We start from the raw sequence: 14,458 nt of genomic DNA on the forward strand, positions 1-14,458 counted from the left end.
AAAAAAACATTTCAACCAAGAATACTGTACCCGACAAGGTTATCCTTTATATGGGAAGAAAAGACAAGGACATTCTCAGATAAACAAAACCTGGAAGAATTTACCAATACCAGACCAGCTCTCCAAGAAGCTTTGAAGGGAGTGCTATACCAGGAAGATTAAATACAGACACAGAGAAATAAGAGTTCAAAAACAACCAAGAAAATGGCCAACTTAATGGTAGGAACAAGTCTGGAGTTGAATGTTATCTTCCAGAATATAAACGAGAAGATCGGACCACACAGAAGACAGATTAAGTACATGAGACTAAACTGGTGAAATAGAATCTTATGACTTTTGACTGAAACATTACTGATTTTCTTCTATGCTTTATTTTCCAAATTTAAGGATTTTTGTCTTGTCTTAAGTTACCAATAAGCTCATACACCTACTACTTGAATAGAATCCTAACCTGTTTCCTGGCTTTAAGTTTTAAACAAAGCTCTCTTAGCATCTTTTTAATTTTGATTTATTAAAGCTAAAACTGCTTTTCTTGAAATTAAAAAAATGTTTAAAAATACTTGCTAAATGACCACAGTAAACTATATAGCATCAGCTAGGTGCTACTTTATAGTGTATTCATTCTACTCAGAGCTTCATGCCTAAAGTCAGACATGTGTTTACAGATATGTATATATCAGCTAAACTTGCTATTGAAAATATTAAAATATTTTGTGAATCAATTAAAATATGGGGGGAGGGAAAGGAATGGAAATCGACTGCAGACACCAGATAGTGTGGGAGGAGGGTGGGAAATGGCAGGGGTGAGAAATAGGGAGAAAAATATATATATATCTGAAACAAGAAATGGAAAAATATTTGTCAGTGATAACATGTATGATTAAGCCACTATGCAAGTGTATTCTGGATGGGAAATCACATTTTGTATGCTATGATGATGCTCAGTGAATGAATGTAAAATAAATTAATTTTTAAAAAAATACTGAGCAGACAGATATTTTGATAAGGACTTTAATTGTGGGAAGATTGATCTGTCAATAGAGTGTCTTGAGAGAACTTGGCTTAAGGAACCCAGTCAAGGTACTTACAGAGTAATCATTACTTACCTCCAGGACTGTCGTTCATGTGCTGCCTAAAGTCCATCAGCTAAGAACACTCTTAACATCCCTGTGTGTGGTTCCATTTAGATGCATGCCTAAAACCTCCAGAGAGTTTCTGCTGTAACAGCAGCCTAGTGAAAACGCACAGTGTTATTTTTGTGTAGCAACTTTACTGAGACGGAATCCACTTACTGTATACTTACTCCATTTTAAATGTATAATCGAGTGGTTTTTAGTGTTTTTACAGAGTTGTCCAAGGTCACCACAGCTAATTTGGCAACTTTTTCATCACTCTACAAAGTAACCCTTTACCTATCAGGTAAAGGGTCCCAGATAACCACTAATATTTTCCTGTCTCTATAGATTTGCCTATTCTGGTTATTTTACATTCTTGGAATTCATGTAATATACAAAAACTGATTTTTACTTGGACATTGGAAAACTGGGATGACTTTTTCCTACTTGTGATAATATTTCTTACAGCTACACAACATTCCCTTCAAGGCTAGAAACAGCCAGGAGTGTAACTGGCGTTTGGGTCTTTGTAGCTAATCTCAGTCTGACCTGTTCTCTTTCCTTTTCACAGAAGGCGACGAGGTGGGTACTGGTATCACTGATGACAACGAAGATGAAAATTCAGCCAATCAGATTGCAGGCAAAATACCCAACTTCTGCGTCCTGCTTCATGGCAGCCTGAAAGTGGAAGGAATGGTGGCGATTGTTCAACTAGGGTAGGAACCTTGTTGTCCCTTGGTTGAGTGAAAGGGAAAATCAGTTCACAGTGGGAAGTGTTTTGGAGACTTTCTGAAAGAAATAGAAAGATCCTTATCACCTTATCCTTTCCCTGCCACACCCTTCCCACATACCCCACATACCATTGCCATACACACTACTATTTAAGTCATCCCCAAGAATAAGTATAAGGTAAGCCTTTTAATTATATTGCTTTTTACAAATTTGTATCTCTTTTCAGTTTTTCTCTTTTTAAGAAATTCTATCTGGGACAGCTGGGTTCTGGTTAAGCAGTGCTGTTAACTCCCTGTTGGGTCTTGGGCAGGACTCAGACTCCTCACATATAAAATGAGGAGGTAGATCTCAATGAAGAAAGATGCCGATAACATCGAACCGCTTACCATGTGCCAGGCACTCCTCTAGGTACTTCTTGTATATTAACTCTTTCAGTCCCTTTCGAAAGCACGTTGTGGAAAGTATCAACACTAATCGCATTTTCTAGGTGAGGGGACTAGGGCTTGGAGAGGTCAAGGAAATTTCCTAAGGTCACACAGCTAGTAAGTGAAAGAGTCACGATTCTTACCCGTGCCTTCCAACTGCAGCCCGTACTGGTAACCACTCTGCTGTATTCCTTCCTTGTGAGAAAGCCCGTCTAGCTGCTACATTCTGAGCGGCCTCACAATCTACGAAACTATCTGCTTTCTGTATTACTGTCATAGAGAACAGGAGGGGCTGATTGCCTGGTCATTCTCCGGAATTAGCTGGTTAGATCAGAGGTTAGGATTAATCAAAGGAAGCATGTCTCTGTTTCTGCTTAAGTTACAGTGAGCTGGTCAGAACAGAAGAGTACGATTCTTACTTGGTATTAGTCTGCTGTATTTACTGGCACCCAACCTACTTCTATTGGTTCTGGATATGAGAATCTCCTAGGGGCCCTTTGAGAAGCTGGGGCCAGAGTCTCTGGTAAGAAATGGGATAATGGGAACCAGCAGTTAGCATAATGGCTATGTCACTGGACTCCCACGTAGTTGACCGCAGTTTGAGTGCCGGACCTGGTGGCTTAAACTCATGCCGGGCACATGTGCGTGCATGCCCAAGATCCTGAGAGGAGAATGGAGGAGAAGGGACTGTGGTGTGGCCATCCCCCCTGGGGGGTGATTTCTCACTTTCTGTCTCTCTGTCTCTCTCTGTCTTTCTGGCAAGCACCCTATAGCAAAAACCTCTCCAAAAAAAAAAAAGAAATGGGGTAATGAGATCATTTAGTGGCCTGGATAAGGTGCTAGACTCCCACAAGGCTGACCTGGTGGCTTAAACTCATGCCGGGCACATGTGCGTGCATGCCCAAGATCCTGAGAGGAGAATGGAGGAGAAGGGACTGTGGTGTGGCCATCCCCCCTGGGGGGTGATTTCTCACTTTCTGTCTCTCTGTCTCTCTCTGTCTTTCTGGCAAGCACCCTATAGCAAAAACCTCTCCAAAAAAAAAAAAGAAATGGGGTAATGAGATCATTTAGTGGCCTGGATAAGGTGCTAGACTCCCACAAGGCTGACCTGGTGGCTTAAACTCATGCCGGGCACATGTGCGTGCATGCCCAAGATCCTGAGAGGAGAATGGAGGAGAAGGGACTGTGGTGTGGCCATCCCCCCTGGGGGGTGATTTCTCACTTTCTGTCTCTCTGTCTCTCTCTGTCTTTCTGGCAAGCACCCTATAGCAAAAACCTCTCCAAAAAAAAAAAAGAAATGGGGTAATGAGATCATTTAGTGGCCTGGATAAGGTGCTAGACTCCCACAAGGCTGACCTGGTGGCTTAAACTCATGCCGGGCACATGTGCGTGCATGCCCAAGATCCTGAGAGGAGAATGGAGGAGAAGGGACTGTGGTGTGGCCATCCCCCCTGGGGGGTGATTTCTCACTTTCTGTCTCTCTGTCTCTCTCTGTCTTTCTGGCAAGCACCCTATAGCAAAAACCTCTCCAAAAAAAAAAAAGAAATGGGGTAATGAGATCATTTAGTGGCCTGGATAAGGTGCTAGACTCCCACAAGGCTGACCTGGTGGCTTAAACTCATGCCGGGCACATGTGCGTGCATGCCCAAGATCCTGAGAGGAGAATGGAGGAGAAGGGACTGTGGTGTGGCCATCCCCCCTGGGGGGTGATTTCTCACTTTCTGTCTCTCTGTCTCTCTCTGTCTTTCTGGCAAGCACCCTATAGCAAAAACCTCTCCAAAAAAAAAAAAGAAATGGGGTAATGAGATCATTTAGTGGCCTGGATAAGGTGCTAGACTCCCACAAGGCTGACCTGGTGGCTTAAACTCATGCCGGGCACATGTGCGTGCATGCCCAAGATCCTGAGAGGAGAATGGAGGAGAAGGGACTGTGGTGTGGCCATCCCCCCTGGGGGGTGATTTCTCACTTTCTGTCTCTCTGTCTCTCTCTGTCTTTCTGGCAAGCACCCTATAGCAAAAACCTCTCCAAAAAAAAAAAAGAAATGGGGTAATGAGATCATTTAGTGGCCTGGATAAGGTGCTAGACTCCCACAAGGCTGACCTGGTGGCTTAAACTCATGCCGGGCACATGTGCGTGCATGCCCAAGATCCTGAGAGGAGAATGGAGGAGAAGGGACTGTGGTGTGGCCATCCCCCCTGGGGGGTGATTTCTCACTTTCTGTCTCTCTGTCTCTCTCTGTCTTTCTGGCAAGCACCCTATAGCAAAAACCTCTCCAAAAAAAAAAAAAGAAATGGGGTAATGAGATCATTTAGTGGCCTGGATAAGGTGCTAGACTCCCACAAGGCTGACCTGGTGGCTTAAAAGTCCCACCAGGAACATGTACATGCATGCCCTAAACCTCAGGAAGAGAATGGAGAAGGATCATGGTGTGGCCATCCACCCTGGGGGGCAATTTCTCGCTTTCTGTTTCTCTGTCTCTCTCTGTCTTTTGGGTGAGCACATGTGCCCTATAGCAAAAACCTGTCCAATTTTTTTGGAGAGGTTTTTGCTATAGGGTGCTTGCCAGAAAGACAGAGAGAGACAGAGAGACAGAAAGTGAGAAATCACCCCCCAGGGGGGATGGCCACACCACAGTCCCTTCTCCTCCATTCTCCTCTCAGGATCTTGGGCATGCACGCACATGTGCCCGGCATGAGTTTAAGCCACCAGGTCCGGCACTCAAACTGCGGTCAACTACATGGGAGTTCAGTGACACAGCCATTATGCCAACTGCTGGTCCTGGTAAAAACCTTTAATAAAAAGAGAGAGAGAGAGAGAGAGAAAGGGGTGATAGTCTTGTGTCGTGTGTTAGACATTGCAGCGGAGTGACTCGGAGTCAGCCGAAAGGACCTGTGGGTCACAGGTGCCACAGGCCTCCTCACCCCAGTGGGGGTGTACAGCTGCTTGCTGTACTTGTGGCTTCTCTCTTTTAAGACTGACTTTGATTTGCATATATATGTAATTTTATGTTAATAATAATAAATGTCCCCGGGGAATGGAAATATTAGGGACAGCAGTATGCATTTTCAAGTGAGGGTTTGGCTTTGGTAAAATAATATGCCTCATTTCAAAGCTGAAGCCTGTTATCTCTTAAGAGAAAAACAAGGGCCGGACTTATTCTTGACAGTCCCAGGCTTGATAATCTTCTGACCTTCTGCCTCCTCTCCATCTAGTCCTGAGTGGCACGGAATGCTCTACTCCCAAGCCGACAGCAAGAAGAAGTCAAACCTCATGATGTCTCTCTTTGAGCCTGGCCCGGAACCTCTCCCATGGCTGGGGAAAATGGCGCAGCTGGGTCCTATTTCAGGTACCTAGATCACATTCTACTTGTCTTAATTTTGTTTCTTCTCAGGCTGTTCTGAATGTCTCTGGGGTCAGAGAACTGCGGGTTCTCCCTCATCAGGGTGTTGTGGTCTTGGAAAACCCCGAGAGAGTTTAACATCTGAACTCTTTCACAGCTCAGGGGAACCAACATTTAGGTTGCTTTAAGTAAGTACAAGCTCCTTAACTGCTAGGAGTGAAAAGCTACCCTCTGCTGATTTTTTTCTTACTATACCGTTTTCATCCTAAGAGTCCCCCCCTCATTCCTAGATTATCTATCCCCTTGCTTCATGACGCTGTCTTCCCACAGCTCTCCCGGCATACCTGCCCTTCACTTTGGCGCACCACCTCGTCCTCTCGTCATCTTCTCTTCTCTTCCTCTTCTTTCCCAAAATGTTGTTCTTGCCTTCTTCTCTGGGGTTCCTATTCATGCTTGATTATTCCATCAACTATAATAGTTGCAGACTCACAGATTTTAAGTCTCTTCCCACTTGATCTCTCCCTGGAGTTTGCCTGCCTTCCTTCCTCCCTTCCTTCCTTTCTTCCTTCTTTTTTATTCTTTATCTCTCTCTCTCTCTTTCTTTTATTTTTGCTATAGGGTGTGTGACCGCACCAAGGGCAGAGAGAGAGAGAAAGTGAGAAATCACCCTGGGGATGGCCATACCAAATCCCTTCTCCTCCATCCCCCTCTCAGGATTTGGACATGCACGCACATGTGCCCTGCATGAGTTTCAAGCCACCAGGTCTGGGACCTGAACTACAGTTGACTACAGTGGAGTCCAGCACCTTAACCACTATGCCTTATGCTGGCTCCTGCAGTTGCTATTTTACATTTCCAGTTCCCAGTTGGATAACTGCTCCACCTGGATGTTCTGCCACAGTCTTTCAGTTTCCTTTTTTTTTGTCTTTTACAGAAACTATGTCTCTCACCTATTTCTCCTTAAATTGTTCTTTCTCCTAATTTTTCTGCTCCCTTTTTTAAAAAATTATTTTATTTTATTTGTTTATTTTTAATTTGACCAGAGAGGGACAGAGTGAGAGAGAGAGGGAGGGAAAGTGATAAAGTAGGCCGCCAGGTCTGGGACTTGAACCGTGGTCGGCTATGTGGGAGTCCAGCGCCCTTAATTACTATGCCACCTGCCAGCCCCCTCTTTTTTTTTCTTTTAAGAATTTTTTAAGTTAACTTATTTATTTTCATTTCTTTTTTTAAAAAAAGAATTATTTAATTTTATTTGTTGTCACTATTTTTGTTTAATTGAAGTTGACCAGAGAGAGGCAGAGAGAGAAAAAAAAAATTGAGAAAGCAAGCTGCCAGGTCCTGGACTTGAACCATAGTCAGCCATGTGGGAGTCCAGCCATTTTAACCACCACACCACCTGCTGGCCCCTTTCTTCTCCTTTTTATTGAGGCTTTTGTGTTTCTCGCTACTCAGGCTCTAACTGGGAAGTCATCCTGAACACCTCTGGGCCCATTTCAATTTCAGGAACACCTTCTAAGCAGCCTCTTCTGTGCTAGACCTAAGGGGGAAAAGAGTCAGCCCAAGCTGCACAAAGTCTGGTGGCAAGTGGAGTAATAACCAGCAGACTGGCACAAGATCAGAGTGAGTTGGAGGGCTCAGCAAAGTGGTCAGGAGGGAGAGACACCCTAGCTGAGTTTCAAACAAAAGGAGGGATTCTCTGAGCCCAGGAAGGAAGTCAGAGCAAACGGGGCAGTGGAACAGCCATAGAGAGGGAAGGAACAGCACTGGACATGCAAGCAGCTGTGGGAGGTGCAGTGGCAGGGTAGGGGTGGAATTAGCCGGAGGGGCAGGCCTCTTCTGAACCGGAAGAGCAAAGACTGTTCTGCAAGTGCGGAAAAGCCACTGAGAGGAGTGATGGGATCAGACCCTTCTGGCACCAGTGAAGACAGTGGGTGCTGGCGTCCCATCCCGGAGTTGTGCATTGTGGCCATAATCCAAGTGACAGATGGGGCATTTGCATTTAGAAAGCACTCCACAGAGTGTGTATTGAAAGGGCAAGGACTTCCTGTGGGTAGAAGTTGCCCTGAAAGCCCTGGAAATGTAAAGACAGGAGCCAGAACAGAGCAGCCACTGTGACAGGAGCTATTTAGGAGGCAGAAGCAGCAGAGTTTGGGTATGATAGTAAAGAAAGCGTTGAGCATGACCCCAGGATTCTGACCAAGGCTGCAGGTTGCAAAGCAGTCTTATGAATTAAAACAGAGAACACAAGGTCTCGGAGAGCACACTCTGCACATTACGTCTGCCCGTGTCTGCCCGTGCGGGCTAGCTGGCTGCCTAGAGACGGTTCTGTAGGAGTCTGCAGATGAGGGAGGAGTTGGAGAGCCAGTGTTTCCTTATAAGCACGTCATAGTTAAAATGGTCAGAATGAGGGAAACTGCGTAGGGCAGTGGTTTGCAAATTTAAGTTTCTGTGGACAAAAATAAAGCTAGAGAGCTTATTTAGAAATGCCACCTCCTGGGCCCTATCCACAGAGATTCTGATTCAGTTGGTTTAGATTCAGGCCCAGGAGGGGTTAGTGTAACCCAAGAGATTGGAATGGGGTGATCTGTGACTCCACTCGAAGATGCCCTGGCCTCAGGAAAGATTAAGGGAAAAGAGGTCCAGGGACCCAACCCTAGAAAGTGCTGGTTCCCGGGGCAGGGGGAGGGTGCTGGCAGAGGGACATGAAAAGGAGCAGGCAGGTGAAGGCAGGAGAGAGTGATGTCACAGAAGCCGGGAGTGAAGCAGCTCTGCTGTCATGCCCACAGTGCCTCAGCCACACGGGCCTTTCACCTGAGGTCCAAAAATGCCCTTGGCCATGGAGGCCCAGGCAGTAGTTAGAATATAGGCCCTAAAGGTGGACCAGGGCCTGACAGACTTTTTCAGTAGAGAACCAGGTAGTAAATATTAGGTTGTCAGAAAAGTCAGGACATATTTTCTATGTTTTTCTATGCAAAAGTGCATCATGACTTTGCTGATAACCCAATATTTTAGACTCTGCAGGCCACGTGGTCTCTGCCATAGCTATGTCACTCTGCCCTAGTGGCACAAAAGAGCCCACAGACAGTAAACAGATGGCTGGGAGCGTGGTGTTCCAATACAGCTTCATTTTTAGATGCTGAACTTTGAATTTGATGTAATATTCAGGTGTCGTAAAATATTTTTCTCCCCAGCCATTTAAAATATATAAACTATTCTTCTTTTGAGTTTTATGATTTTATTTTAATGCTTAAATTCTTTTCATTTTGAAATAATACAGACCCACATGCTGTTGTAAGAAATCATGTTGAGCGATAACCACTTGTCCTGTTAGGGTGCTGTCTGCTTTATTTTCACCACCCATCCTGTCGTGTGACATCTCCGCATTCGTACAGCACGCATCGTAAGGCAGCTCTCTGAATTCTAGCAGTGGGCCTGGAGTAGAGAGGGCATACTTTATTAAACGGAAATGCTGCTTCTGCCTTAAGAGATTTACCGTGTAGACGGGAAGACAAATACACACAGAAACAACCAGAGAACAATTTCTGGAAATAAAACCCAGAGGAGGAGGGAGAGCAATAAGCACGCCGGTGCTGATGGAGAGGGCCCACACAACCAGGGAGTCTGATAAGCAGGTTAGCGGGCAGAGAGTGGCCTGGCGGGTCACTGATACCCATCCAGGAGGGCAGTGGGCAAAGACGTGCATTCGCATGGGGGTGACAGGGGCGCAAGAGAAATCAAAGTGTTGGACAGGTGGGCAGACAGTAGTGGCAACATGTCTGCGTTGGAGGGGAGAAAGGTCAGGTGTAAGCTGCTGTAACACTTAGGACTGAACAGCGTGGGCACTGCTGCATGGACCTAGAAATATTATCATTTCCTAACAGTCTGTCCACATTATTACTAGGTTAGGTAGAAAAATAAGGCTTATGTTTGCTTTTGAAATGTTTTCAAGGGGCCACCAGGTGGTGTAGTGTTTAACGCACTGGACTCCCACTGGCTGACCACAGTTCAAGTCCTGGGCCTGGCAGCTTGAAACTCATGCCAGGCCATGTGTGTGCATGCCCAAAATCCCAAGAGGAGAATGGAGGACAAGGAATTGCAGCACACACACTACAGCAAAAATCTGTCAGGAAAAACAATACGGAAAATGTTTTCAGAATCTTGGGGCCAGCAGTGGTATGGTGATTGAGGCAGCTGGATCTCACATGGCTGATTGTGTGGTTCCAGTCCTGGACCCGGAAGCTTAAAAATAAATACAGTGGGCAGGACCAGCAGATAGCATAATGATTATGTCACTGGACTTGCATTGACCGTGGTTCAGTCCTGGACCTGGTGGCTTAAAACTCATGCTGGGCACATGTGCATGTGTGCACACGAGAGGAGAATGAGGGGAAGGGATTTTTTTTTTTATTTGTTTTAAGAGATTTTTGCTATAGGGCGTGTGTACTCACCAGAGCAAGAGAGAAACAGAAAGTAAGAAATCACCCCCCAGAGTGGATGGCCGCGCTGCAAACTTTTCTCCTCCATTCTCCTCTTGGGACTTGGGGCACACATGCACATGTGTCCTGCGTGGGTTTTTTTCTTTTCTTTTCTTTTCTTTTTTTCCCCTAGGGTGTGTATGCTCACCAGAGACAGGGACAATAAGAGAAAGTGAGAAATCTCCCCAGGGTCATAGCCACACTACAATCCTTTCTCTTCCGTTTTCCTCCTGGGATTCTGGTCACACAGGCACAAGCACCCCTCACGATTTTCAAACTGCCTGGTCTGGGACTCAAACTATGGTCAGCCATGTGGGAGTCTAGCACCTTAACCAGCACACCATCTGCTTCCCCCATCCTATTGAAAAAAAAATTTTTTTGGGGGGGGGGGAGAGATTTTTGCTATATAGGGCGCGTGCGCTCGCCAGACAGACAGAGAGAGACATAGAGACAGAAAGCGAGAAGTCACCCCCCAGGGGGGATGGTCACGCCGCAATCCCTTCTCCTCCATTCTCCTCTCGGGATCTTGGGCACGCACGCACACGCGCCTGGCTTGAGTTTTAAGCCACCGGGTCCGGGACGCGAACCACGATCGACTACGTGGGAGTCCAGCGACACAGACTTTACACTAACTGCTGGTTCCCAGAAAAAAATTTTTTTAATGTTTTCAAACTCTCAATGGTACTTAGGATATAGGGAACATGGCAGAAAAAAATCTATATACTTATAAACTAGAGCATTTGTCAGAAACAGTATTATCAGGAAAAGACATCAATTTAAAGGTAAGGGTGAGATATGCAGTTGGAAACCATAGTTAATGTGGGGCCAGGTCTTTGGCCTGGTGGTTAAGGCAGCTGGATCCCACATGGCTAAGTGGACCCGGTGGCTTGAGAATCACACGGGTTGCATGTAAGTGTGTACCCAATTCTTGAAAGGAGAGCGAGACAGAGGAGAAGGGACTGCAGGGTGACCATTCCCTGTGGGGTGTGCTTTCTCCTCTCCCCCTCTCTCTGTCTTTGTTTTTCTCTGGTGAGCGCTTGCACCCTCTATCAAAAAAAAAAAATTAACTCAAAACAGGTAGTAGTCATAGTTTGCCAGGCCTTGAGCCAGGATCCAGAGGCTGGTGTTTGAAAGCTCACACATGGACAAGAGATGTGACGACTTTGGTTCCAAAGGCATGGAAAACAAAGAACTGGAATCTCTGAAGAAAGCTGAGAACATGGAAGGAATGTTTCCTCAATGAGAAGAGAGCAAGAAAAATCTTACCTGTTGTTTCTACCTGCTTTTCTAAATAGAAAGTAGGTCAAATGTCCCTTATAAGAAACTGAAGCCCACGCCCTGCACCATGCACACTGGCCCCTACCCATGTGACATCGGCCTCCAGAACCAAGCAGTGCAGACGCCGGCTCTGAACCTGGTGCCGTGGCGCAGCCCGCAGAAGCCAGCATAATCCTGGCTCTGTGGGAGTGCCTCTGCCACCAGGGCAAGGACGTCCACGGGTAGGGGGAAAACGTTTTTATCACAGAGGGAATTACCTCTCGAAGGATCGTAATGGCAAGAAACTACGTAAGTGATTAGACAGTTCGAAGAGGAAGGGAGAGAACCTAAGATTCACGAGTCATTTGAGCTGGACAGGTGGTTAGGAGCCTTACGTGAGCAGCTTCAGGGCACATGCCGGCCGGGAGGAGCGCCCAGGGTGATTAGGGGTGGGTAAGCACAGGCGGTAGGTTTGGGCAGCGGCGGGAGAACACAAGGCCGGGGAAGGGGTGTGTGTGTGTGTGTGTGTGTGTACCGAGATTCCTCACCTGTCATCCAGTCACACTCCTGCATTCGTTCTGCCTTCCGTTTCCATTGCTCTTGCCCTGTCTTAGCTTTCTGTGCCGTCTGTTTAAACTAGAAGTCAACGAACTACAGCTCAGACCACCTGGCCCACGCCCGTTTTCGTGAGAGTTTTACCAGGACTCAGTTGCATTCATTCACAGGTTACCTATGGCTGCTTTCCCGCTACTACGGCAGAGTTGGGTACTCAGAGATCATGTGACCCATACGGCCCAGGACAGTTACTGCCCAGCCCTTTCTAGAGAGTTTGCTGACCCTGGCCTAGATGCTTGTCCGTGCTCTGAGACAGTCGCATTCGGACTCCTTTCTGGCCTGTTAGTTTCTTCCTTATCCAGATGGAACTGCCGTGTACTCTGCCATGTATTCCGCGGCTCTTCCCTCCTTCTGGGTCCGAGCTTTTCAGGGGGCAAGAGAGCCAACGTTTCATTGAACTTAGCTTTGTGCCCTGCACTACGCTAGACACAGTGTAATGTACCATCTCATTTGACTCTCGCAGCAGCCCTGTAAGACCAAGACTGTCATTATGGGAATGAATAATTAATAATAAAACTTACCCTCAAGAATCGTTGAGAGAAATTTATGAAGGGAATGTGTGTAAAATGCCTGACACAGGCCAGCAGGTGGCGGGAGGTTAAGAAGTTGAGAAACAATTACTCTGGGCATATGTACGTGTGTGCCCAAGATCCCAAGAGGAGAATAGAGGAGAAGGGATTGCAGTGTGACTATCCCCTGGGTGGTGGGGGAGGCAGTCTCTCACTTTCTTCTCCCTCCCAGGAGCACACACACCTTGCATCAAAAACTAAAAAAAAATTCCTGCCTGAAAGAAAAGAAAAAGAAAAAGGAGAGGAACTTTAAATCGCCTCCACTGGGTACAAGAACTTCAATGTTAGCATATTTGGTATATCAAGGTAGGCAGCATAACAATACATTAGGAACTTTTTTTTTTTTTCTTTTTTTTGGAGAGAGGTTTTTGCTATAGGGCACGTGCACTCGCCAGACAGAGACAGAGACAAAGAGACAGAAAGTGAGAAATCACACACACCCCCAGGGGGGATGGCCACGCCGCAATCCCTTCTCCTCCATTCTCCTCTTGGGATGTTGGGTACGTACGCACACACACCCAGCGTGAGTTTTAAGTCACCGGGCCCAGGACTTGAACCGTGGGCAACTACATGGGAGTCCAGCGACATAGCTATTACACTAACTGCTGGTCCCCGAACTTTTGAAACTAAAAAAAATGAGCCTGATACACAGTAGACATGTGAGGAGGTTTTGCTGTCTTTATTGTGTTTCTAAAGCAAAACATGCAAAATAGTAACATTGTCTCTGCCAGTCCGCCTACTCTTGTCCCTACAGACACCACTTAACACTTCATTGCTTTTGATACTTACTTACATCTCTAAATAATGTAAGTATACTGTAGCTGTTTCTTGATTTTTTTTCAATTTTAGATGTTATTTTTTGACTTCTGAAGGTTTAGCTCTTTCACCATCCCTCACCCACTCATCCAAAAAGCACATTTTCTCTCCTCCTGCCCTCTCGACGTGATTCTGATGTTCCTTTGGTCAGGTCAGTATTCAGTCATTAGATGACTTCACTGGTACATAACCAAGCCGGTAACATTTCCTTTTCATCCCCAAGCCCTTACTACTTTTTTTGTCTTGCTTGTTTTCTGTGTTCCTGTCACTCTCCTGAGTAAAACTGTGTTCCACAAGCATTTTGTCAGTTTCGTTTTTGTCGTGTCCTCTCCCGTCTGTTTCAGGTGTGGTCTGGTGGATGTCTAGGCCTGTTGCTCGGGTGTCATCCTGAGTCTTCCTTCACATCTGTCCTGTAGATCTGCTCTTCCACGGCTCTCCCTGAGAAAGGCGGAAACTGCTGGGCACTCTGTGGGCCCTTCCATCAGGCAGTTCATGTTCTTCAGGACTGGGGACATGAGCTGTTTCTTTTTTTTTTAATTTTCTTCTTTGTACAGAGGGACTTCAAGAAGTTCATGGAGGGACCAGAAGATGGCATCATGGCTACGTTGCTGGATTCCCATGTAGTCAACCATGGTTCGAGTCCCGGACCCAGTGGCTTAAACTCATGCCGGGCACGTGTGCATGTGTGCCCGAGATCCCAAGAGGAGAGTGGAGGAGAAGGGATTGTGGCGTGGCCATCCCCCCACTGCTCCGGGGGGTGATTTCTCGCTTTCTGTCTGTCTCTCTCTATTTTTCTGGCAAGTGCACGCACTCCATAGCAAAAACCTCTCCAAAAAAAAAAAGTTAATAAAAAACTGGAATTAGAATACAAGTTTATTTTGGTTCAAAGTTTTTACTTATTTACTTGTTTTTAAAAATTATTTACTTTATTTATTTATTTTTGGAGAGTTCTTTTGCTATAGGGCGCGTGCGCTCGCCAGACAGAGAGAGACAGAGAGACAGAAAGCGAGAAATTACCCCCCGGGGGGATGGCCAGGCCGCAATCCCTTCTCCTCCATTCTCCTCTCAGGATCTTGAGCATGCATGCACACGCGCCTGGCATGAGTTTAAGCCA

At 46.1% G+C, this 14,458-nt stretch overlaps 1 protein-coding gene across 3 annotated transcripts in view; it reads left to right on the forward strand.

Moving 5' to 3' along the window:
- INTS14 (integrator complex subunit 14) overlaps positions 1-14,458 on the forward strand; it is a 50,931-nt gene that overhangs the window by 22,979 nt on the left and 13,494 nt on the right. For all 3 annotated transcript variants that reach the window (XM_014589757.2, XM_006153495.3, XM_006153496.3), the window contains exons 8-9: positions 1,687-1,831; positions 5,485-5,618. In XM_014589757.2, coding sequence (XP_014445243.1) covers positions 1,687-1,831; positions 5,485-5,618 — 279 coding nt within the window. The remainder of the gene's footprint in view (positions 1-1,686; positions 1,832-5,484; positions 5,619-14,458) is intronic.

The sequence above is a fragment of the Tupaia chinensis genome, unplaced genomic scaffold (genome assembly GCF_000334495.1).
Source record: "Tupaia chinensis unplaced genomic scaffold, TupChi_1.0 Scaffold000377_2, whole genome shotgun sequence".
In the NCBI taxonomy this organism is placed as follows: domain Eukaryota; kingdom Metazoa; phylum Chordata; class Mammalia; order Scandentia; family Tupaiidae; genus Tupaia; species Tupaia belangeri.